The sequence below is a fragment of the Phyllopteryx taeniolatus genome, chromosome 8 (genome assembly GCF_024500385.1).
Source record: "Phyllopteryx taeniolatus isolate TA_2022b chromosome 8, UOR_Ptae_1.2, whole genome shotgun sequence".
NCBI classification, from domain to species: Eukaryota; Metazoa; Chordata; class Actinopteri; order Syngnathiformes; family Syngnathidae; genus Phyllopteryx; species Phyllopteryx taeniolatus.
In genome coordinates, this window is record NC_084509.1 from 25,229,696 (window position 1) to 25,255,416 (window position 25,721).

Genomic DNA, 25,721 nt, shown 5'->3' on the forward strand with positions numbered 1-25,721 from the left:
ATTTGTAAATGTAAAATACCAGATTGATTAAAAAAAACAAATGATTAGTGTTAGGAATGTGCTCATGGCTTTACAGTACGTACTACTGTATAACTGAGCATGTAAAGAATTTTTTTTTTAACCTTATACAGATTGATTGAGAACAGATTCTTATTTACAATGCCAACCTGGTTGCAGACAGCAGAGTAAAACAAAGCAAAATAAAAGAAGAAAAATAAGATTAAAAGAAGATTTAATACTGCTCAATACTACAGTCCATTTAAATACGGCTAGACCTTAGTACAGTGTACCTCTGTGATCAACGGTCCATCGTTTATTTTCTACTGACGCTATTATAAACTGCCAAAACTATAAATCTGAGAAACAGAGAGAAAGAGAAATTTGTTCTGTTTGTCTGTTTTTTTGCATAGCACAATATACAGTGGGAGGAAAAGCTAATTGAACCCTAAGGAAAATCTGGTCTGATCACAAGAATAAACAGAGTCTGCTTAAACTAATGCCATACAAATAATTACAGTGAGACCTCGGTTTATGAACGACCCGGTATTTTTGGTTGACGAACAGTCTTGGAATGGCGGTGGAAGGCTGTCCTTTTTCTCGCGCCGCAAAACATCATTAGCTCTGTTGACACGTTGACTGGCCATCATGAGATTAACAGCGAGTGATTGTTGTCCCGAGGGAGTGAGTATAGTACATAACAGACCAATTGTCAACTCAACTCTTTGCAATGGCCGTCCAAAAATGTTATTTGTATAAACACGTTGATTGGCCTTATTTAGCATAATTTGAATGTTGCCCTTCGAACTGTTAGATATATTTAGACAAATATATGTAGGCATAGAGAGACAAATAAATGTCTGACTGTCCCTCGGGCCAACAACAGCCCACATCATTGCCAGTCAATGTATATACCAAGTTAATAGAATGTCACTTGAAAGACTGATTTTTGTTGTTGTTTTACCCTGTTTTTCTAGAAGCTGGGCTGACATAAATCCAGAGAGGAGAACCAAAGCTAGGAATAACAAGGGACCAAACAAGAAGAGTGGCAGGATGGTGCAAAACAAGGCAGCTTCGATGAAGCCACGTCTGTACACTCATCAAGAAGCTTGGTCATTTCAATGGGTACTTGTGATTGTGTGGTGTGATTTTATGCACACACACACAAACACATGCTTTGTGCTTGTCCCACGCTGGTAGACTTTCAATAAAAACGTTTGAAAGGGAACTACTACATGCCCTTATCACCGATTAATGTAGATATCAAGATTATCTCGAAAGCCCTTGCAACGAGACTTGAAAAGGCACCGTATTTTCACAACCATAGGGCGCACTGTATTAAAAGGCACAGTCTCAGTTACGGGGTCTATTTCTGTATTTAACACATACATAAGGCATAAGGCATACATACGTATTATTGGGCACAGGCATGGTAAAACATACGCTAGCTTAAAAAATGCATGCACGCTAAAACAATATTTTTAAAAAGGCAGCAGGAGCAAAACTGAGTTTGGTTGTACTTTATTGAAGTATTTAACAATGTACTCACGTTATTTTTTGATCAATCCTCATCCACAAATCCATCAAAGTCCTCATGTTCTGTATCTGAAATGAACAGCTGGGCAAGTTCTCAATCAAACACGCCAGGTTCGAGTCAGTCTCGTTGCCGTGCGAAAGCTCGAAGAAGCATCCACAATCCATTCACAAATTGTGGCGTAACTCGCCCGGCACTGCCTCCTAGTCTTCGTAAAACTGTGTTCGCCATCTGTCATCCATCGCTTCCACGCCGCTGCAACTTCACTTTGAACGCCCTGTTTACACCGATGTCCAACGGTTGGAGTTCCTTAGTCAAGCCTCCCGGAATGATGGAAAGCTTCCTCACTTGCAGTCAGTCGAATGGTGACTGTAGAGACGCTTCTCCCGGCTGTTCTTTGCTCATTAATCCATTGCCTCGCCTTGTTTCCGCGGAAACTCCGCTTCGTCTTTTTGACTTGGCGAAGCTCGCTTTCCTGCTTCCTCCACTTGCGAACCGTGGATTCATTGATCTTGAATTCTCTCGCAGCTGCTCGATTCCCATGTCCCTCCGCGTAACTGATAGCTTGCAGTTTAAACTGTGCTTAAACTGGAACTCCGTGCACACATAAGGCGCCCCGTCCATTTTGGAGAAGACTTTTAAGTGCGCCTTATGGCCGTGAAAATACGGTACTCCCGTCGATAATTCACTATGACCAGACAGGCTTCATTAAAGGTAGAAGTTCCACAAATAATGTCAGACGTCTGTTAAATTTGATAAGCATGTCACAGCGTAAAAATCTAAATGCAATCATCATGACATTTGACGGTGAGAAAGCTTCCGAGAAAGTTAACTGGGCTTTCCTGTTTGCATTACTTCGCAAATTTGGCTTTGGAGATTCATTTATACATTGGATAGCAACATTATACAACTCGCCGAGAGCGACAGTCACCACAAATAGGATTACATTACAAAGTTTTACATTACAAAGAGGAACCAGACAAGGATGTCCACTGTCACCAATGCTATTTGCAATATTCATCGAACCTCTTGCTGCCGCTATACGTCAGAATGCCAATTTTAAAGGTATCTGCTCACGAGTGACAGAACACAAAATCAATCTATATGCTTATGATATTCTTCTTTACTTACAGGAACCCAGGCAGTCTTCAATCTCATTAAAACATTTTCACAAATTTCAAATTACTCAACTGGACAAAATCAACAATACTCCCAAGAACAGCAAACTCATGGCCTCCTGCAGATCAAATCCCAGATTACCCTATTCCTACAGGAAACATTAAGTATGTAGGTATTAATATTTCGTCAAAAGTCACAGAGCTAACCAATCTAAATTACACACCACTTCTGGAAAAAATCTTAGTTGATTTAAGACGCTGGAATAACTTGCCTATATCACTACTACGAAGAATAGCCACAATAAAAATGAAAACCTTACCTCAAATAAATTATTTCTTTTCAATGATTCCATTTAAGACCACATTTAAATGGTTTCAAACCTTAGACTCTGCTGTAATAATGTTTTATTCAAAAATAAGAACAATAGAATTAGTCTAGCCACAAAGTAAACAGGAGGGAGGCCTAAATGCTCCCAACTTGAAACACTATTATTTAGCTAACCAATTACAATACCTCATCAAATGGTTGGAACACAATGAGGAGTATGATTCTTGGCTAGAATTGGAACAAATAGACTGCAACAACATCAAACTCTCAAAACTCCCATTTATAAAGTTTACAATCTACAGGATCTCAATTAGCTCCCAGTAAATTAATAATATGCCCCTTCATTTTAGTAGATGGGAACAACATGGGGCGGCACGGTGGCCGACTGGTTAGAGCGTCAGCCTCACAGTTCTGAGGTGCGGGGTTCAATCCCCGTCCCCGCCTGTGTGGAGTTTGCATGTTCTCCCCGTGCCTGCGTGGGTTTTCTCCGGGCACTCCGGTTTCCTCCCACATCCCAAACACATGCATTAATTGGAGACTCTAAATTGCCCGTAGGCATGACTGTGAGTGCGAATGGTTGTTTGTTTCGATGTGCCCTGCGATTGGCTGGCAACCAGTTCAGGGTGTACCCCGCCTCCTGCCCGATGACAGCTGGGATAGGCTCCAGCACGCCCGCGACCCTAGTGAGGAGAAGCGGCTCAGAGAATGGATGGATGGATGGGAACAACATGGAATTGACCACCTACAACAACTATTTAACAATAATGTTTTTAAGACACGTGATGAATTGTTCCAAGAATTCCAAATAACAGGCGGGTGGCATTGGGTCCCTGCGGCCTCCACCGGGTGGCCAGTTGTCGGGCGCCTCGGTGGGGCCGGCGGACCCCCCCGGGTCCCTCTGTGCGGGACGTGTCCCGTCCACGGGGCTGCTCTCGGTGGACCCCTGGGCCCGATCCTGCCCGTTGATTGATTGGGTGGGGTCCTCAGCCTCCGCGGTGCAGGCGCAGCAGTTACAGGACACTTCTGTCAGTCTTTGTGCATGCGAAACGGTGTCAATTCACTTGCATGTGTCCGCAGGCACACGCACTTGGAACTCTTTCACTGGTTGTGGGGCCACTCACTTATTGCGACAAATAACTCATGAATATGCGAATTCCTTGTGTATCCCCCTCACTCACACTCTCGTCCTATAGACTTTTATCATTTACATAGCCAATCCCACCACACTTCAGTTGTACAGCCGGGTTCACGACCCTTGTCTTGCATGCTTCTTCTCCTGTCCTTGTACTGTTCTATCTTGTCCTGTCCTTCCCTCACAGGGTGTAGCACTACAGCCCCATGCAACACTCATATCTAATGTTTCATTGTTGTATATATGTAATGATTTACTTTTCTCATCCTGTTTACAATTAGTGCTTTGTCTTTTGCATTTGTTTCTCTCTCCCCTCTAGAAACTTTGCTCTGTTCGACTGATCGATTCTGATTCTCAATAAACATCAATTATAATACTAAGAAACCACAGCAGCAGCTTAAAAACTCCACTGTGACACACTAAAACTGCTCCGGCGTAAAAGAGATACAGATCATCCATTCTGCTTGACCTAACAGCCGAACAGGACAAAAAATAATAATAATGAAAAGGAACTACCTTTCTTTTGTCTTTATCATTGATGATGATGGTGGTGGTGATTATCATAATAATAATATGATGTGAAAAATAATTACCATCAATAATAATAACAATGGTGATAAAAATAAATATTGATGGATGGAAAATACAGCCAACAGACTGTAAATCTTAATGTATTATTGTAAATAGAATAAATAGAACACAGCCCTTGAATATAGAGGAGAAAAAACTGTATTTAGTGATTCCATTCAAATGTATATCATGTAAAAGTTCAAAATTCTGCCTACGTAAATGTTTGAAAACACGTTTTTAAATGACGAAATGCAGATTGATTGTAATTAAAAGTTAAACACAACTGAATTGCACTTAACAAAAGTACTTTACTGGATTAAAAAAAAAAAAAAAAAAAAAAAAAGTTGAAGCCACAGTAACATTATGCACAATTTGAACGTTTAATTCAGTGATTCTTTCATGTACCACAAAAGGGAGCCCGCACCATCCCACACTTTGGGAACCACCCCTCTAGGTTCCTGTTGTCATGCATAAACATTGATGTAATTGTTCTCCATGTGACCCTCAAAGAAAGATTGATTCATTTAAAATGTAAACAAAAATATCGTCAACAAAAATGTATGACTTCACACCATAGTTATGCCGCTCATTCTACATATGAGCAAATCAGAACATATTTTGCCGCATGTGTCTGAAGTAGCAATTGCAACTGCTTTGCTTGTTTTTGTCTGCCTCCGAAATGAACTTTTGACTAATTTTTCTCTCATTAAACCAGGCTGTCACCAGCTGTTAGTTGACTCGATTGATCAACCACTCACTGATTGATCGAGACAAATACTTTTCCTACCCATGTGCTGGTCGCTTTTCTATTCATTAACCATAACGTGGCAGCCGTGTACCCGTAATTGAATGAGGGAAGCCGCAGAAAGAAAAGAAAATGAAGAAGGGTGGGAGGATAGAGGAGGAGGTTGTCTCATTAATTGCTCTGGCTGGCAGGCAGGCGACAGGCGCCGGGCCGTGGACAAAGGGCTGTCTGCGGCTCTTAGCGCCCACTGTTTAACCCTTTAAAACACATGCGCCGCTTCGTCCGACTCCATCAACCGACATATAAACATTGACACTTCGCATTGGCAGGAGCAATTTTTGCACCCAGAAAAAACACTAACTTCAATAACTACTGAGGACCAAACCAAAATAGTTTTTTTCTCTTTGGGGTTCCTTGGTTAGAGGGAGATCTCCTTGCCGCTATGGAGTGCTTCAATGTGGCTTGAGTTGGTTTTCTTGAATGTGTGAATGTGCTTCTATAGTCACTTGCGAATTGGCACAATATACATTTGATTGACTGATGCAACCGAGCTCAGTGGCCAAACCAATAATATTAAAGACATGAAGGGGTTGTGTTATGGGAATGTCTTGCTCTCTATAGAGAGTTAGAGAGTTAGCTGTGGTCATTATTCTAAAAAAATATATATATTCGAATTGATAATGAAATCAATGCTTTGAAGCAACACATTTAGTTTTTGAATTTTCTAAAACGAATCTAATTAACAACTTTAATTTTTTTTTTTTCATTTTCAGTTTTATTTGGACATTCATGAACGCAACACAAATGTGCTTCATTTGAATTGGGGCCACCTAAAGCCCTGGGACCGCCCATTGCGAGGCTTGGACTCTGGTCCAATGGTTCCTTCCACCCTCGGCTTTCCTTTTTCGACAACTCGCAGCAGTGCCGGTGGCACAGTGCGCCATTGGTTAGCTCGTTTGCCTCACAGTTCAGCGGTTGCGGGTTCAAATCTGGGGCTGCATAAATAACATGGATTAAACCTCTCCGAAATGTGTGTGTATGTGGTTGAAATAAATATAGTAATGTGACATTATTATATATGTGACGACTGGTCAGACTGCCTCACAGTTCTGGGTACTGGGGTTCAAATCCCGGCCCCGCCTGTGTGGAGTTAGCATGTTCTCCCCGTGCCTGCGTGGGTTTTCTCCGGGCACTGCGCTTTCCTCCCACATCCCCAAGACATGCGTGCTAGGTTGATTGAGGACTCTAAATGGCCCGTAGGTGTGAATGTGAGTGCGAATGGTTGTTTGTTTCTACGTGCCCTGCGATTGGCTGGCGACCAGTTCAGGGTGTACCCCGCCTCTCGCCTGAAGATGCCTGGGATGGGCTCCAGCAGCCCGCGACCCTGGTGAGGAGAGGCGGTAAAGAAAATGGATGGATGGACATTAATTATAACTGCGTTCTTGAAAAAGAAGTATTCTGCATGTACAACAGGGGGCGCCTCTATCCCACGGTTGTTCATGCCCAAGCTGGATAACTATAAGTCTCTTATTACGATTCTAAAAGACAGGTTTTCAACACAACATTTTTATTGAAAATTGTGAGACAATCAGAAAAAAAAAACTCGACAACCAAGATGAGTAAGCACATTTACTGCTTGAATATATCCATCAATAGATAGGAACGACGCACTTTTTTTGGATTGTCGCCTGACTGGAGTGAAGTAACCTGAGGTGTTTGAAATCACGTGGAGCTTCCTCTCCTCTGCTCTAACATATCGCTTCATATACTGTAGACCAAATATGGCACACATTATGTTCCATAATCAGCGAGTCTCAAAACACATTTTTCAATTCCTGAACAGGCTTCATATAATGGGGTGGGGTTAGATAGCAAAGTGTTATATTCCAAATATATACACACTAGTATACAGACTTAAATAAATTAATACCAAGTGCATATTATTCGAACTTAGTTATTTACAGATTTGTATTGATTTCGTTTTACATTACATAAATAGATCAGAAACCAACTTCTCTTGAATACAAATTGCAATTAAATGACTGCGGCCACGAACTGCATACAGTTAAGGGTATTTATTATTTTTTTTCATGATTTCTTTGTTTGTTTTGTTGATTTTTTTTTTATTTTTTTATTTTTTAATGATTATTATTATTAACTATTAGGCCACTTATCCAAAATTCCATGTGATGTTCAAGTATGTGGAGCTGCCTGTCAGGAAGATTCAGTTTGGGCATGTAAATTGGTTGTATATGGGTTTGGTATTAGCCAAAACATTTCGAGATCGGAGGTTAATGGTTTGGCCTCTTGTGAATATATGTCGCATTGTTCTGAAAACAATTATCAGTCTTAACAGACTTGAATTTATCGAACCATCTTCACCCTAGCTTTTGTGGTGTGCTGCAAAAAGAAAGAAAAAAGAAAACAAAAACCACAATAGTCCTCAGTCTGGAAGCCAAGAAATCCCAAACGGAGTCGCGCATCACTTGGGAGAATATTCATCTGGGGATGGCTCCGTCTGTCCCTCCAGGCCACTCACCAGTCTCTGAATATTCTGTAGTTCATTCGGAGAGTCTTTCGTTTTGGGGGATGTGCCCCTCCCACAAGATCCCCCATTCTTGTTGTGGCTGTGGTGTTCTAGGGCTGGGCTGGTCTCCCTACTGCACGGTTTGGATGATTCGGAGCCTGGGTTGAGGCTACATTGCAGGTTGGTTGCGAGCAGGCTAGAAGTTGCGGACAAAGACACGGGGAGCTGGTAGGGGTTGAAGCGCAGCCGTGGTCGAGATGTGGCAAGAAAAGGGTTTCTGGAGAGTGGGCTAGAGGTGCTGGTTGCTGGCAGGGCCGAGGCTGCAGCTGCAGCTGCTGCCATGTAGGTGTAGGGATAGGGAAAGAGACCCCCAAACTGAGGCATGGGGATGCCCTGAAATACAACAGCGCAAAGTGGAGATTTATTTGGCGACTACACATTCTTGTCAGCAGGTCAAAGCATTACACGAAGGTGTTTCTGAAATGCAAGCAATTGTTGACAGTAGGGAACCCTTTCATTATTCTCTCCCTTTTCCTGAGACACATTCCCAACATTTATTTGGTGACTGTAGTCATTTACACAAGATATTGTCGTGCACTTTTTCTGTGCAATATTGTGTCATGCGACATAGCAGTATTTAACCAGGTTATTGGTATGCGTACAGGAGGATCGTAAACATCTCGCAGTTACAGCCTTTCAGCTGATATTCAACCTGGTGCAAGTGTGTAAGGGTCATTTTCATATCATTTGATCGATAATGGTAAAGACATGGCCCACTGAATTTCCTTTTGAAAATGAATTCATATGATTTATATGAGCATTTGAATTATTGGCAGTAATTATTGTTGTCAATCAGAAGGTCCTAATTGTCCGTCCATCCATTTTCTGTAGCGCTTCTCCTCACCAGGGTCGCGGGCGTGCCGGAGCCTCTATCCCAGCCCTGAACCGGTCGTCAGCCAATCGCAGGCCACACACAAACAAACAAGTATTCGCACCTACGGACAATTTAGTGTCTTCAATTAACCCGATGTGCCACCCAAGTCATAATTGTTTCTAATCAAAAACATATTCTAAAGTAACATTTTTCCAACTGTCTTTACCGTTAGTTTTCCGATAAAAAGTTTCATGATTTGCAACCCGTTTTCTGAGGATGCTAATTACGTTTTTGTATATATAGGATTTTTCTTCCATTGCTTAATACGCCGTTTCCATGACAACTAACGCTAATGCATCTTCGTATCGCATGTCTCTAACGTTATTCCGATTGTATAAAGACAAAAAGGTGTCATGGGTTCAATGAGACGTCAAGATCATTTATGCACTTGTATCCTCAGAGTTTGAAGGGCAACACGTGTACATTGTGGAACTCACACGATTTATATGGCGCTGTTTGTCCTTCCCGTTATGCAACTTGTGTTTTTACCGTTCTAAAAGGAAGTGTATTTGAATGGGCCACCGCCATTGGCTGTGTCACTAAGGATGCCCTTTACTGTGAATGCCTAACATTTTAAATCATAAGTAAAGTCCTATTTTTAAAATAGGGCTTTTAAGTGTGCTTGTTTCTGCATGGGAGACATTTGCCCATATAAAGCCAAAACAATTGCTCAAGTCGAATTTGTTCTCCAAGCGTCTCTACCATTTTATTTTTTTTGGGTTTCAAATGATATGAAAACGGAAAGTGATAGCAGCGTGCCAGATCATTTACAAAGTGAAGGGTCAAGCTTACCTGAGAAGCAAGCATATGCTGAGACAAATGGAAGGGGAAGGCATTGGGGGTTCCTCCTGTGCCTTGAGTCGAGAGGCTGCCATTTTCCAAAGCACTTGCTCCAGATACAGAAGCCAATAAATGGCCCATTCCCATAGCAGAAAGGGCTCCAGGGGTCATGGCAAACTGCCCGGGGTGAAACAAAAGCGGTGATCCGGTGTTTAGAGGGTTGAAGAACTGTTGGCCGTGCAGGCCAGACAGTGCCAAGCTTTGTAAATGACCTGGGTTGAAGTGTGAAGGGCTTTCGGTCTGGACCATGAGTGGGGAGAAGGTGTCCTTCGCAGCACCGACGCTCCCAGCCTCGGGGTCCTTAATCAACACGTCTGCGGTGTCCTTCCGATGCCTGCTCTCCGCTTTGTGTTTTGCGAGGCTCTTTGCGCTGAACGCGGCGTCCTCTTTCTTGTCCGTATGGGGCCTCTCGCCGATCCGCCCCTCGCACTGAGCGCCGTAAGGGGACACGGGTTCGGTGTCCGGGCTGTTGGAGCTTGTGCAGCGCTCGCCCACATTTTCAAGCTCCTGCTCGCTGTCAGTGCATGTTTTCTCATCTAAAAAGAGCAAATCATACAATAAGCGATGACAAGGTGACGGCATGCGGTCAATTTCCAAGTACAGTCAGCACGGATTCATCGGCGTGTTTGCGCACTGAAAAAAGTCCTCCCAATTGACTTCATTCAAACGTCGGTTGCACTTGCTTAAAATGCAGTCAAATGATTACATGCATTTAATAAGGGCTTTATTTCAGTGTAGGAATCGCTTTATAATTTGTCCTACTTTGTTCTTAGAAAGGTTCTAATTGGATTTATGAATGTCAACAAAGTTACTCTAAGCGTAAATCTTCTTTGATGGATGGCACGTCTTAAAAAGTGCACAATTGCGAGTGAATTTTTCCGAAGGACATTGGTGAATGAGGTCATCTGGACTTTGACTGTGCATAAGCATTTTGGGAATTGACATGATATAAAACGCATAGAAATGTCTGATAAACATATATTACATGATAGATATGACCTATATATTATATATATATTTTAAAAAATGGTTTACGTTATTTGAAACATGTTGCTTGAAGGGATATTGTTGGCTTCTTTTCTTACCACACTGATGTTGTGTTAAGTTTCTCAATCGGAATGCTTTTATGTTTATTTATGATATGAGCAATTACACGTGCAGCCTTAAAACGGAACAATGCTTAAATGTCCGAAGTATCGCCCGACGCCACACTCCGAGACCAAGACAAAATCGGTCTTCGGCCTCTCGATGGAAATGGCCAGGGCCTATTGCAGCTCATCACCTTGGCTCGCCCTGTTGAAGCGCGGCGGACTCGAACTCGCTCCCAACGGGGACCGAACGGCGTCTCGAGCAGTCGCAGTTTCGCTGGAAGCGTCCGAGTCGGCGCCATCCCTGCCCTGGTCGTCGTACATTCGGAGCGATGGCATAGTGAGTTGTTTCCTGCCAACGACAACGACAATCACAATTGGTGATGGGAAGGTGCGCTGAGACACATCTCGTTGCTTTTGAACGCAATTGCAGTGCCGCAGTTATGAAAGAGATGCGAGAGTGACACTTTTGGGGGGGGAACGTCAAATGTGCTCAAGGTTATTTGGAAGTTGAGCCACAGTGAAAGAAGGATGGCCTGGCTTTCGAAAACAAACTTGTTGGAACCCTGCTCATTTCTGGACAACAGCACCACCTCTACGTGCACATTAGCAGTATTTATTTTTTTTGGGGGGGGGGGGGGGGGGGGGGTGGAGTAAACCAAAGTGAGTACGAAAAATACCAAAAGCTGTCAACGGCTGTATTTTTGCTGTTGAAATATTGTTGCAACCAAGTGCAATGTGCTGTTTCAAATGGAACACAAGCAAAGAAAAGAATAATCTCACCTTTTAGAGGTGGCAGGAATTGACTCAATTCAAACATGTACATCGGTTGATTAAAATGTGTTCATATTATTTGATTATTTGAAAGGAAAAGGAAAGTTATGTCAGTTGGCCACTTTTGAATCATGTGCCACTGAAAATCAAGCCCATTTCTTTTCAGTGGGATTCAATTTGGGGGTGCTTGAGCACCCCCCAAAATGGGCTCGAAACGCCTATAATAATAACAATAATTATTATAATAATAATAATAGCAATAATGATAATAATAATAATTATAAGAAGAATTATAATGATAACAATAATGATTATTATAACAATAACAATAATAATTATTATAATAATAATAACAATAATGATAATAATAATAATAAAAAGAAGAAGAAGAATTATAATAATAATAATTATAAAAATAAGAAGAATAACAATAATGATAATATTAATAAGAATAATAACAACAACAATAATAACAATAATAATAATAATAACAATAATAATAATAATAACAACAACAACAACAACGATAATTTACGTTACCTTTTCTCCCTTCTTCCGTTCCCAGTATCTCTAAATCCTTTGGCAAATGGATTGTTGTCAATCTTAAGTTGTGTTATCTGGAAAAAAAAACACAAAACAAAAGCCTCAATTTCCCCGTTCAGCCTCTTGCTCTCGTTTCAATGCATTGCGGCGGCAGCGAATGTCGAAGCGAGGCCAGGACTCGGAGGAGAGGCGTTATTCGCACAGGGCCTCTTTGACATTCGTCCGCAAAACAACACTCGGTAAAAAAAAAAAGTTTAAAAAAAAAAAAAAAAAGAAGAAGATCAACACACACACGCACACGCACGCACGCACGCACGCACAGGCTGCAATGTTTGAATGGACGACTATGACATCAATAATGAAGTTTGCCGTATGGATGAGGACTATTGGGGTACTCCAGACGTGAAACCTCCGGCGTCAGACAGAGTCCGTTCGAGTTTTAGCATGTGTCGTCGTCGTCGTCCCCCCCCCCCCCCCCTGAGCCGCGCGGGGTCCTTCTAAATGGCCCCGAACTTGCATTAGTGGAAGGCAAAAGGCCGCAACGGAGGCGAGCATTCATCCCCATCGCCGTTCACGCCTCGACTTGCGATCATTCCACACTATTCGAGTTCGGAAATGGCTGACAATAAGAAATCCGCTTGGCATTTGAGCCCACAGAACGAAACGACTCACCTTGTCGTTCTGGTACGCCGTCACAGCCACGAAGTCGGTTTCCGGGAAGACGTAGGTCCGAAAGGTGCTGTAAGGGAGCTTCAGTATGTCGTTGGCCCGCACGATGTGGAACCTGGGCTGGTACTTGTGCATTGAGTTCAGGATGGTCTGCGGGAGGGGGGGCAGCGAAAACACAACTTTTCTTTCTGCGTGGACATTGGAACATTTGGACATTTGGACATTGCAATGAGTGGGACAATTAAGCATCCCGATCGAGCCAATCACGGGACGCTGTGCCACTCGCTCCAATCGCAATTCCGATTCCAAAATTCTTGCCTCGAGTGTCGCACGGCACAATAGACGAGCCGGTAGCGGCACAAGCGACAATGCGCGTGAACGAAGCTCCACGGTGCAATTCAAATACTCTTCATTAGATTTGACTCCTATATCGATTTGGATTTACTGGTAGCGGTGTCTTGAACGCAACGTTTTTTTTGTTTGTTTGTTTTTTTGGGAACATTTTGGAAAGATGATGTATTTTCTGGACGCATTCCTGCTTTTGAAATGTCATCCACGGGCTCGTTCCCTTTTCCCGAGGATTCCTAGAAGGCGCGCTAAAAAAAAAAAAAAAAAAAAAAAAAAGGGGGCAAAGAATGGAAGGAAATAAGAGTCGAGGCACTCACAAATCCGTGCTTGTCCGATATGTTGTTGGTGAGCTTGAGTTTGTGGAAGGCGACGGGCTTGGCCATCCACTGCTCGCCGGTGGCCGGACTGTCCGGATGGATGTACATCCGCTTGGGCATCTCCGGGTCGGCCTTGCCCGCGACCGTCCAGCGGGAGTTGTGGAACTTGTAGCGGCAGTCGTCCGCCGCCACGATGTCCATCAGCAAAATGTACTTGGCTTTCCTATCCAGCCCGTTTATCCGCACTTTGAACGGGGGGAACATCCTCCTGGGGAAGGGAAAACCATCCGTCACATGCGATCGGCGAAAACCCCGACCGTGACTTCCAATCCATATTTTCAATCAGCCATCATTCGAACGAAAACGCTCGACTTCGAATGGTGCCGCGATTTAACTCCCGAAGATTTGCACATTTCTATCACCATTCATCCATCTATCGACTGTGTGTGTGTGTGTGTGTGTGTGTGTGTGTGAGAAATTAGAAGAGAGGGAAATTACGTTAATTTCCCGTATTTTCATCACGTGTAGCCGAAAATGTGGGTTTTGCCCATTTATGTATATTTATGCTGTACATAAGCCAATTTCATTATATGTATACACACGCATATAGATAGATAAATAGCATAAATGTCGGTAGTGAATTTTGGATGGCTCGTGATAAAAGGCGGTCATTTTCCACTCTTTTCCCGAAAAGAACCGAATAATAGAAGAGCAATGAAATAAATCCCAAATTGTGGCGATGCGCATTCGTCGGTGGAACCAAAATACAACTGCGAAAAACCTCTCAAGACGCGTCGGGACGACTAGTACGATAATACAAACACGTCGTTTGAACTTGTTTTTTTTTTTTTTTGGGGGGGGGTAAAAAAAAAAAAAAAAAGAAAAAAAAAAAGTACAACTATTCCGTAATCCGGTCTAATTCTTACCTTCCCGATTTAGTAATAACCATTTCCGTGCCGAGTTTATGGAACTGGTCCCAAAGGTCCTTGGCTTCCAGGGTAACTTTGGGGTCGTCGTCCGCCTCCTCTTCGGGCTCCAGGCTTTTCACGGCGCGCAGCCGAGCGGCCGGGTGGAGTCCGGGTTCCGCCCCGGCCAAATTGCGTTCCGAGACGGACTCGGGGGGCAGGCTGAGCGCCGGGAAGAAGGAGGGCTGAGCGGCCGCCAGGAAGGCGGACACCGGGAAGTCGCTGGGCCGGTGCGCGTGGAACGGGTGATAAGCCATGGCAACCCCCGGGAAAGCGGCCTCTCTCATCGGCGGGCGCGTCCAAATCATTCGAAACGGGACGACGGGCGAGTCGAGTCCGGCATGTGGGACTTACTTGGGCCGATCGGGCAGTTCAGTCGGAGTCCTTTGGCGTCGCCAGATCCCGGTCGCGCGTCCGTTCGCCTCGCTCATCCCACGGCGACAGGAGAGACTGCGCCCGTGAGCCCCTCCGATTGCCGGTCGGACGCGTTTCGGACCAATTGTGGGCCTCTCGAGGCGTGGCACTCGCAGCTCCGGTCAGACGAGGAGAAGAGTCGAGACGAGGAGGTGTCGGGAGCATTAGTAGTAAGAAAACATGTCAACAGGGACATCATATTAACCAATGACAGGGCAGATCGGGAAACCCCACCCCCCGTCTTCGAGCCTAATGGGGTCAGTACGCTCGAGGCCGGCTTGACCGCGGGACCTCATTCTGCGATCGTTCGGTGTTTAATAATTGCTTTTTTCCTTCTTCTTCTTTTTCTTCTTCCTCAAAACGGGTTCGATGTTCGTTCGATTAGTGCCGATGCCCCGGTCTCGGGCGGACCGACGCAGCCCGGCGAATACAATCGATGAATGGATAGACCGCACACGTGCGCCCGCTCGGCAACGGCATCGGCCACCTCCCGGTGATAACGACCCTCGTTTGAGGCGCTTTAGGCTCGGGCGCGCGTAGGCCGGCCCCGGCATCATCCGGGTCCGGGTCTCCCCCCGGTGCTCGGAAGCTCGCGGCACGAGCGACGCATAGCTTCGTTAACATCGAGGCGAGAAATCCAAAAGAAACTCTTTTACTCGCATTTCATCTGTTGCCTTTGAATGCGTCACCCGATGCTGTTGGAAATCTGCTCGCGAAAAAAAAAAAAAAAAAACAAAAGCTCCCCAAGTAGGTCGCTCGCTTTGCTATAGCTTAAGAGGCGCCAGTCGGGTCGCGGTTCGAACAATTGCTTGTCTCTTCATATTTGGCCTGGGGTCCTGCCTGCCTGCCTGCCTGCCTGCCTGCGCCATGCAACCATCAACAGCTGCATCTGGGCTTCCGGTTTCCTCCCTCGGCCATCAACTAGTTTGGAAACATTTGCAAATTATTCGAATTTGTTGCGGCTTTTTTTTTTTTTTTTTTTTTTTGGGGGGGGGGGTCAATCAAAATATGGCGTCTACACCCCCACAATGTGAATTTGCTACCGAGGCCCCCGCTTTCCACTCATGTCGGAAATCTGCTCTAATTGACACTCGAAGGGGAGCTCTTGCAGCTCCCGAGGATCCTCTTTCCCCCCCCGCCTTGACCCTTTTGTTCCCTCCGCTTGTGTGTCTCCTCATCTTCTCCCCGAACCTGCACGATCCTCTGCTATATTTAGCGGCGAGACCGAAGTCCTGGCGCCAGACCATTTAAGAGCTGTCAAAGTCCCTCACATTTCCCCTTGTGAGCCACCCAACCACCGGCGGCTCTCACCACCTCCTTTGCCTCCTTTTTCTTCCTCTTCTCCTTCACGCACGCACGCACGCACGCACGCGCGCGAATGACTAATCCAAACCTCCAAATAAAAATAAGTGCTTTGAATGTACTTCTTTCGAACATGGACACATTTGCACACGTGTTCAACATTTATGTCCGGGGACAAGGATGCAACGTTACGTCATTTTACCACATTGTCATCACGTGCAACCGAAAAATGAAGTATCCCCCCCCCCCCCCCCCCCCCCCCTCGCTACTATATTGCATCACTGCATGACCACGCGCTACCCGCATGGCGGCCACAGGCCAAAATGTGGACATTTGAACTGGAGCCCTGCTTCCGAATGACCGAGCTCGCAGGCCGCCATAAGGGGGCGCCCTAATGAGGCCAAACCCCCCCCCCCCCTCCCCCGCCCCCTCACGTCGCCACGTTCATCATCCACACAATTACGAGCTTGCCAAAATGTCACCGAATTCCAAGTCTCATTTGAATAGCGCTTATCATTTTGTCCACATCGCAGTTTTCCGTGCACATCAACGATATTGACAATTGATTAATGTGACACAGTGTTACATTGTAACAATGTAATGTGTTACATTGCGGGAGCACAGCAACTCCATCATGAACACATATATTTGGACGCATTTTCGCTAATGCCTCAACTACTCCCAAATCAATTACTAAAATCAGTTAACAATCGATGAGCAGAGGTACTAATGCTGATAACAACATTTAAAAAACAACAACTTTTAAAAGGGTTTCTGTCCTCCACTATGTATTCAGTCAGATTTCAAATGAAAAACAGAAATAAATACAAATGGATTCAGCGCGCATGTAAGTGTTATTTTCCAATAGCGAGGAGGAAATATTGATTTTTTTTTTTTACAGATTATATTAACGCACAAGATATTTTCGAGCCATCAATCCGTGATTTATTCGCGTGGAAGTTCAATCTTATTATTATTTAGCTAACATCATTTGACAAAAATCACATTTTGTGTGTGTGTGTTTTTTTTTTGACAGCGGCGCAGGATCAGGAGAAATCATCCATGACCTGTTTTCTTTCTTCTTCTTTTTTTATTTATGATTATTATTATTATAATTTTTTTTTTATTAAAGTAGTCGAAGAGTTAAAAACAGCTTGAAAAACAACCAGCGACCCCGGCAACAGAAAACATTGACAAGTTCATGGAGGGAAAGAATGAAATGTCTCGGCCAAGAAACAACTTCGGACGACACCGACGTTCATTTGGAAAGAGCAAATACTGCGCCTGCGTGGCGCTTATTTCGATGTTGCATTATTTTATATTGAGATCGTTTCGCGTGAATCCGTTCGAACGCTGCACCGATCGCGCACACGACCGATGCAACCGTGAAGCCGATCGACGGCGACCACAGAAGAAGGATGCTGCTGCTTATTAACAGAGCAAATGGTGGCGACACATTGGAATCCACGGTAAATACAAAAAGTACAACGCAAAAGAATGATAATGAGGCTCTCTCTCCAGTGGCGTTAACGATAAAGCGTAAGTGACAAAGAAGGACCGTTTGGAAAAGCACCCGAAAAAATTCACTCTGAACAAACGAAAATCCATTTGTGTTGCTTTTCATGGAAAAAAAAAAAAAAAAATAAAATAAAAGTCCTACATATGAAAAAAATGTCATTAGCATCTTCAGAAAACGCATTGCAAATCATGAAACTTCCTTTCGGACACGTAAAGGGAAAGACATTTTGGCATTTCAAGTGTGAGAAATATACAATTTTTATGACTATTATCATTTATTCTTTTTATTTCGTCATTTAGAATTCCTTTTGATAGATAACAACTGCCAATCATTGAAATACTTCCATTCATTCATTAATTTTTCCATACCGCTTCTCCTCACGCGGGTCGCGGGCGAGCTGGAGACCTATCCCAGCTGACTGTGGGCTAGAGGCGGGGTACGCCCCGAACTGGTCGCCAGCCAATCGCAAGGCACATACAAACAAACCACCATTTGCACTCGCATTCACACCTACGGGCAATTTAGAGTCTTCAGTTAACCTACCCTGCACGTTTTTTGGGGGATGTAGGAGGTGCCCGGAGAAAACCCACGCAGACACGGGGAGAATATGCAAACTCCACACTGGCAAGGCCGGATTTGAACCCGGGTCCTGAGAACTGTGAGGCAGATGTGCTCACCGGTGGTCACTGTGCCGCCATTCAAATATTGATACTGTATTAGTCAAATTAATTGATTTTCTGAAGGAAATTCAGTGGAGCCATATAAGGGCATTCTATGTAAAAACTGCCCCGAACCAATCATAATTTTATCGTCTTGGGATAGGGTGTGGTTTCCCCCCCCAAAATTGTGTTTGTTTGTTTGTTTGTTTGTTTGTTTTTTGCTGCTGACTTGTTTCCGATTTGCAGGCTCCAAAAAGTGGCCCATAAAATAACGGCGGTCGACCGGTTAGCACGACCGCCTCACAGGTTCATATGTGGTCTTCGGCCTTCATATGTGGTCTTCGACCTTCCTGTGTGGAGTTTGCATATTGCGTAGGTTTTCTCCGGGTACTCCAGCTTCCTCAAACATTCCCAAAACACGAATGGTCGGTTAATTGAAGACTCTAAATTGCCCTTTCGTATGAATTGAAGTATGACTGCTTCTTTGTCTGTGCTGTATGTGAAGTGCTGGTGTCTGAAGTCAGCTGCAGCACACTCGCGATGACATCCCTAACGAGGACAAGCGATATAGAAAATTGATGGGTGCATTTATATAGGCTTGTTCTAGACACTCAAATACGCTTTGCATACAGAACAGGTAATAAACACTAAGAGGGGGGGTGAGCACGTGAGTCTCAATCTCATTTCTTTATTTACATGTTCCTCTGTTTAATAACTAAGAGCTAATAATAACAAACCCGAGATTCAGTCAAGTAGACAAAGACAATCACAGATGTGCAAAGTGCGAGGGGACAAATGAGACCATCGCTCCTCGATGACGTCATTTCACGGCGAGGTCAATTCAAGACGATGTCCTGTTTGATGTGTGTCACCAATCAACCGTCTTACTATCACAACACATCACCTTTATGCTTTTTTTTTTTTTTTTTCAACTGGAATGAAATTAAACGCAAACATGATCAACAGTGTTACTGTTCACAATTGTGCATATGCAGAGCTGATTGTGAGTGGGCTTCCCCGTCCACCCACCACTGCCCTCATCGCAGCACAATTATACATAGTGACTTGTAAATACACTATCGTGTCAAAAGCATTCACTCGCCTGCCTTGACTCACAGATGAATTTAAGTGACATCCCATCCCTAATCCATTGGCTTCAATATGACGTCGCTTCTGTATAACAGCTTCGGCTCTTCCGGGAAGGCTGTCCACAAGGTTTAGGAGTGTGTTTATGGTCATTTTTGACCAGTCTTCCAGAAGCGCGTTTGTGAGGTCACGCACTGTCGGATGAGAAGGCCTGACTCTCAATCTCCACTCAAATTCATCCCAAAGGTGTTCTATCGGGTTGAGGTCAGGACTCTGTGCGGGCCAGTCAAGTTCATCCACACCAAACTCTCTCATCCATGTCTTTATGGATTTGAAGGATGGTGGGCGATTTTCAATTTCAGGACGGTCTATGGAATTAGCCATGTTGCAAGGGCGGATTAGAGAGAGACAGAGAGAGAGAGATAGGAAAAAGTATAGGGCACTGCTGGGTATCTTGTTGAATTGACCGTGAGGTCACTTTATTACACACGCCCTACACTCACTGTTTGATAATGACAAAGTGCCTCAGTGCCATAATTTAACCATAAATGTGAAATAAGCATAAATGTTAAATAAAACATATATTCAACAAAATTACTGGTAACATAAAATCACATTAATAACAAACATAAACATATTTTGTACTGTTCATCCATCCATTTTCTGAGCCGTTTCTCCTCACGCGGGTCGCAGGTGTGCCGGAGCCTATCCCAGCTATCTTTGGCCGAGAGGTGGGGTACACCCTGAACTGGTCGCCAGCCAATCACAGGGCACACATAAACAAACAACCATTCGCACTCACATTCACACTTACGGGCAATTTAGTCTTCAGTTAACCTACCATGCATGTTTGTGGGATGTGGGAGGAAACCGGAGTACCCGGAGAAAAGCCACGCAGGCACGGGGAGAACATGCAAACTCCACACAGGCGAGGTCGGATTTGACCCCAGGCCCTCAGAACTGTGAGGCAGATGTGCTAACCAGTCGCCCACTGTGCCGCCTCTTTTTTACTGTAATCGTTCAAATTTGCAGATCGGGATGAATAATGGGAACCGCCTAGCTTTTCCACCATCATGCTTGCAGCTACTAGCCCAAACTGTAGCGTCCCAACCTCACTGCTTTCCACTGTTCAGGTAAGGGTAATGCTTGCTGCATGCTAATTTGCGCTGCACAGCTACCTATGAGCTAAAGCTAACGCGGCTAAATATGACACCGTGCGCCTCGTGGCCTTTGTCAGCACAGCATAAGTCACTAATCATCGCCTCTATGACAGCGAATAAACTACTACACTTCGTTGTTATAACGAAGGATAGGCTGAGGATAAGACAAGAGACAGACGGGAAAACCATGCTAATCGCTAAGCTATCACATGAAGTCGCACTCGTCACATTGGTCTGGCTGGAACCACGTTATAGCGGAGCTTAGCCGACTTTGAAGAGCAAAATAGCAGGCAACGTGTTTATAGAGGAAAATACTGTAATATACTGTACGATGCTAGACAACCATAACGGGGGTGGAAACAGGAAAACTAACACTCCAGGAAACTAATTATTACGTCACGGCTGCTACGTGACTTGAGAAAATGTACTTATAATTTAAAAGTACATTAACATAATACATCTTTATAAGATAACCTTTATTAGTCCCACACTGGAGAAATTTGCATAATTTCAGCAGCAATAGTGGATTCAGGAAATACAAACATAGCATGCAAGAGAAGATATTTTGGCTGCAAATGCGTCCGACATTCCAAGGTTGATTCCAACTTAACAAGCCCACATTTCACACTGAGTAAAGTACGTTTGTGACTAAATTGGACAAGATAATCATACATTTGATGATATTTTTGCTTGGTGGTTAACCGTGAGATTTTTCAAATGTAAAACAGGTGCCTTGGCTCAACAAAGGCCAACTGTTGATAATTAAATGTGAATGAGCTCGGGTGACACATAAAGTTCACGCCATAAACTGAATTCTAATGTTACCAGCAGCATTGATACTGTATATGCTATCAATCAGGTCCTTAAATATTAGGACATAAATACAATAGTCATCTTTTTTTTCTGTAAACACCATCAAAAGGAATTTGAAACAAAATGCACAAGATGTGCTTTAACTGCAGAGTTTCAGCAAACAAAACACCTCAGTCAGTCCGAATCAGAATCAACTTTATTTGCCAAGTATGTCAAAAACACACAAGGAATTTGTCTCCGGTTGTTGGAGCCGCTCTAGTACGACAACAGACATTCAATTGGCAGAGAACACTTTGGAGATATAAAGACATAAAAATAAATGTCACTGAGCAATAAAAAGGTTACCAGTGTGGTAATGCCGGTACAATTTTTTTATTATTAAATTTTTATTTGATTATTATTTTTTTGACAATTGTGCAAAAAGATGCAGAGTCCTCTAGAAATTAGAGCAGTTTGAAATGACTAATAGAACAATAGTCCGGTGCAATGACCATTATGCGAAGAGATTCAAGAAATAATCTGTCGATTGTTGCAGATGCTACTCAGGCACATGAGTGGCCAGTATTGGTCAACAACAGATATGCAGCGTGGCGAGACTACTACAGTGAGTACACGAGTCATGTATAATTGGCCTGACAGAAATGTGACAACAAACTCAAGACAAAACATTGGCAGCATGTTGCATTGGAATTGTAAGTTAACTGTTTAAGAAGTTAATGGCAAGAGGGAAGAAGCTGTTGAAATGTCTGCTTGTTTTAGTTCGCATTGTGCGGTAGTGCCTACCTGAGGGAAGGAGCTGGGAGAGGTAGTGACCAGGATGTGGAGGGTCCAAGAGGATTTTGCATGCTCACATCTTAATTCTGGCAGCGTGCAAGTCCTCAAGGTACCGACAATCTTTTCAGCAGTTTTGACTGTCCGTTGCCTTCAGAGTTTGTCCTTTTTTGTAGCAGCACCAAACCAGACTGTGATGGAAGAACACAGGGCTGATTCTATGACTGCTATGTAGAACTGCCTCAACAGCTCCTGTGGCAGGCTGTACTTCCTCCCAAGCCGCAGGAAGTACATCCTCTGCTGGGCCTTTTTGAGGACGGAGTTGATGTTGATCTCCCACTTCAGGTCCTGAGAGACTGTAATTCCCAGGAACTTGAAGGCCTCGACGGTTGACACAGGGCAGTTGGACAGCGTGAGGGGCAGCTGTCGCGAAGGATGCCTCCTGAAGTCCACAATCATCTCTACAGTCTTGAGCGTGTTCAGCTCCAGGTTGTGTCGGCCGCACCACAGCTCCAGCCGCTCCATTTAATGTCGATACGCAGATTCGTCACCGTCTTTGATGAGGCCGATAACCGTGGTGTCGTCTGCAAACTTCAGGAGTTTGACTGACACAAACATTATAGCGGTATCACGTCTGTGGTACTTCTTGGAGAAACTTGTTGCATCACGAACGGCCTGTCGCAGCGTTATTGGGATTCCCACATAGTTTCCAGCCAGGACAGGCCTTGTTCCAATATTACTGGCTCCAGGACGCTGCACGATGATTGGCTGCTGTATCCTGGTAGAACACGCCCTACTGCTTCCAGACAAGAAAAGAAGTATGTGACTTAAGCGTGGCGGCGTTAACGTTTCCCGCTAACTCTAACCCACCCCAATCCTAACCTTTAACCATCCTAAACCATCTTAAGCCCCAACCCTTGCCCTAAACCTAAAATAAGGTTTAGGACAACAAACCTTAGTTTTTATTTTGTCCAAATGTGATGTTTGGGAGGGGGATCTCGTTACATCTGCGTAGCCTGCCCTTCCCGCGACACAGGAGCCAATCCTGTTGCAGCGGGGTGTGTCCTGCGTGGAAACTATGCGGGAATCATAATAACGCCCCGTCGCAGGGTCTAATGAGAGGCCGAGCCGGCTCCGTCGGCACGTGAAGGAGGGTTGTCGGCGCAGGTGGCAGCCTTCGTAGGAAGATGGCTACGGAGGATGGGAGATCTCTCTATGGAGCGGCCAAGCCAAGGAACTAGAGTCTTGCGTTGGAGAGAAAGACACGGAAGTACCATCGTATGTTTACTGCTTCTCCCGGATCGCCATCTCTTCTCTCCAACTTAAGCTCTCTGGTGATGCACCCTGCTTCTGATTGGCTAACGCAACGCTGGAGGGCATGACGCAGTTGAGGTGTCCATGCCGCCATCCTGACTTACTTGCTACTGTGCTCTGGAGTGTACAAACTGCTTCGCCTCGTTGGTAAATGAGGGAGGGAGAAATTACTCATGTTATGAATTGAACGAAAACCGTGCAGACCAAACTGAAATAGTCAAACCGTTTTGACGGTTGTCAAAAACCGTTCCATTCTCATTTTAATTAATGTAAAGTTGTAAAGTTTTTGGGATGGAAAGTGCTTACAAATAAAGTTTGACGATTGATGGATAATTTCTTTCGGTGTTTCCACTTTATGCCTTGGGTTCCTCAGTTTTGGTTTTCGGTCAAGAATTTTTATTTTGTATTAAAAGTTCCCTGTGGTCTTGTAGAAGCTCAACTCCAGTGCCATCCTTGCCCTCGTGTTATTCTTCTACAAGCCCACAGCGTTCAAGTTCAGGGCATCGACTGATAGTATATTGCCAAAAGTATTTGCTCACCTGACTTGACTCACATAGTCTATCAGTTCAAGAATTTGCTGCTGTTGTTTACTGGCGCCATGGTGCAATGCAAGTAGAGAATGGGACTGATGTATTTTTCGGTCACAGATATACCACATGACTTGATTTAAATTCCAAAAGACGTGCCTCCCGTGCCTACGTGGTGGTCATGTTGAATGTGGGGCATTGATGTGGCAGCTGTGTGATGATAGTTATAATATTGTCTATTGTGCATAGAGAGAGAGAGAGAGAGAGAGAGAGAGAGAGAGAGACACACACACAGAGAGAGAGAGAGAGAGAGAGAGAGAGAGTGAGAGAGAGAGTGAGAGAGAGAGTGGCATGGCTCTGAGGAATACAAAACAGAAGTCTTTATAGTATGGAACATTCTATTTTTGGTACAGTAGCAGTTTTTTTTGTCAAGCCGTTCACGTTTGGCAATGGATTTAGAGGCACACTAATTCCTCACGGCTCATGAAAGTGACTCGCCTATGATGAGCACTGTACATCACAGAACCATGACCAGGCACACCCCCGTGGTAAATTTGGATGAAATGTGAAACTTTCAAATATTTTCAAGTTTTTTTTACTTTTATTTACAAAACCTGTACAAGCATTTTTGGCCATGAAAAAATCCAATAAACCATTGTACTGTACAGTAATATGGGTGCATGTGGGCTCAAAAAAAGTGCTTCAATGTAAAGGACAATCGGCCATATCAGATGACCCCCCCCCCCCCCCCCCCCCCCCACCCCATTAGTTTGTACTATTGAGGTTCCACTATGTGTGTGTGTGCCCAGCCCCTACTAGTCTGTACTATTGAGGTTCTATATATACTATTGAGTAATAACTGTGGAAAACTGGTTAGCACATCTCCCTCACAGCTCTGAGGACCCAGGTTCAAAGCCTGGCCTCGCCTGTGTGGAGTTTGCATGTTCTCCCCGTGCCTGCGTGGGTTTTCCTACCACATCCCAAAAAGTTATGAACAGGTTAACTGAAGACTCTAAATTGACCGTAGGTTTGAATGTGAGTGCGAATGGTTGTTTGTTTATATGTGCCCTGCAATTGGCTAGTGACCAGTTCAGGGTGTACCCCGCCTCTCGCCCAAAGATAGCTGGGATAGGAAGGGCATACAGCTTAAAACTTTAAGAAACAAATATGTGTTCATCCAAAGAATTCCATACCGGATCGGGCGTGGACCGGGTTAACAATGTCCGCAGATGGTGGTAGACTTTGCCAAAAGGATGGAAATGGCTGTAGTGATCACTTTTTTTGCGTGACCTACAAGAGCGGAGGTAGAAGCACGCAGGTGCATTAAATCTTGTGCAGATGATGTAATCTGAATGAGGTTACTGACTGTAAGGTAGTGGTAGGGGAGAGTGTGGCTAGACAGCATAGGATGGTGGTGTGTAAGATGACTCTGGTGGTGGGGAGGAAGTTTAAGAAAACAAAGGCAGAACAGAGAACCATGAGGTAGAACCTGAGAAATGAAGAGTATTGTGTTCTTTTCGGGAAGAGGTGAGACAGGCTCTGGGTGGACAGGAGGAGCTTCCAGGAGACGACCACTACAAGTGATCAGAGAGACAGGCAGGAGAGTACTTGGTGTATCTTCTGGCAGGAAAGGGGGGGAGAAGGAGACTTGGTGGTGGAACCTCAAAGTACAGGAAATCATACAAGAAAAGTGGTTAACTTCGAAGTGGGACACTGAGGGTATCGAG

The 25,721-nt window shown here is 44.3% G+C and overlaps 1 protein-coding gene across 2 annotated transcripts; it reads right to left on the minus strand.

Moving 5' to 3' along the window:
- Positions 1 to 6,974: 6,974 nt before the first annotated feature.
- tbx2b (T-box transcription factor 2b) lies at positions 6,975 to 15,553 on the minus strand. 2 transcript variants are annotated; one of them, XM_061782435.1, is made up of 8 exons: positions 14,391 to 15,553; positions 13,465 to 13,732; positions 12,803 to 12,949; positions 12,128 to 12,204; positions 11,008 to 11,165; positions 9,938 to 10,261; positions 9,678 to 9,842; positions 8,105 to 8,344 (listed from the first exon to the last, which is right to left on the minus strand). In XM_061782435.1, exons 1-8 carry the CDS (start codon positions 14,735 to 14,737, stop codon positions 8,241 to 8,243), a joined length of 1,590 nt encoding a protein of 529 aa, XP_061638419.1. In that variant the 5' UTR covers positions 14,738 to 15,553; the 3' UTR covers positions 8,105 to 8,240. The 2 variants fall into 2 exon arrangements, with proteins under 2 accessions (XP_061638418.1, XP_061638419.1); XM_061782434.1 differs by having other exon boundaries at positions 6,975 to 8,344; positions 9,678 to 10,261; positions 14,391 to 15,551.
- Positions 15,554 to 25,721: the final 10,168 nt, after the last annotated feature.

Bases quoted from the DNA above. Each gene is read 5' to 3' on its own strand.
- tbx2b (XM_061782434.1), bottom strand. From the start codon at position 14,737: ATGATTTGGACGCGCCCGCCGATGAGAGAGGCCGCTTTCCCGGGGGTT. The intron at 13,733-14,390 runs GTAAGAATTAGA...TCCCTTCCCCAG, and splicing joins GTTATTACTAAATCGGGAAG to GAGGATGTTCCCCCCGTTCA. The intron at 12,205-12,802 runs GTGAGTCGTTTC...TTTTTTTTCCAG, and splicing joins CGGCGTACCAGAACGACAAG to ATAACACAACTTAAGATTGA.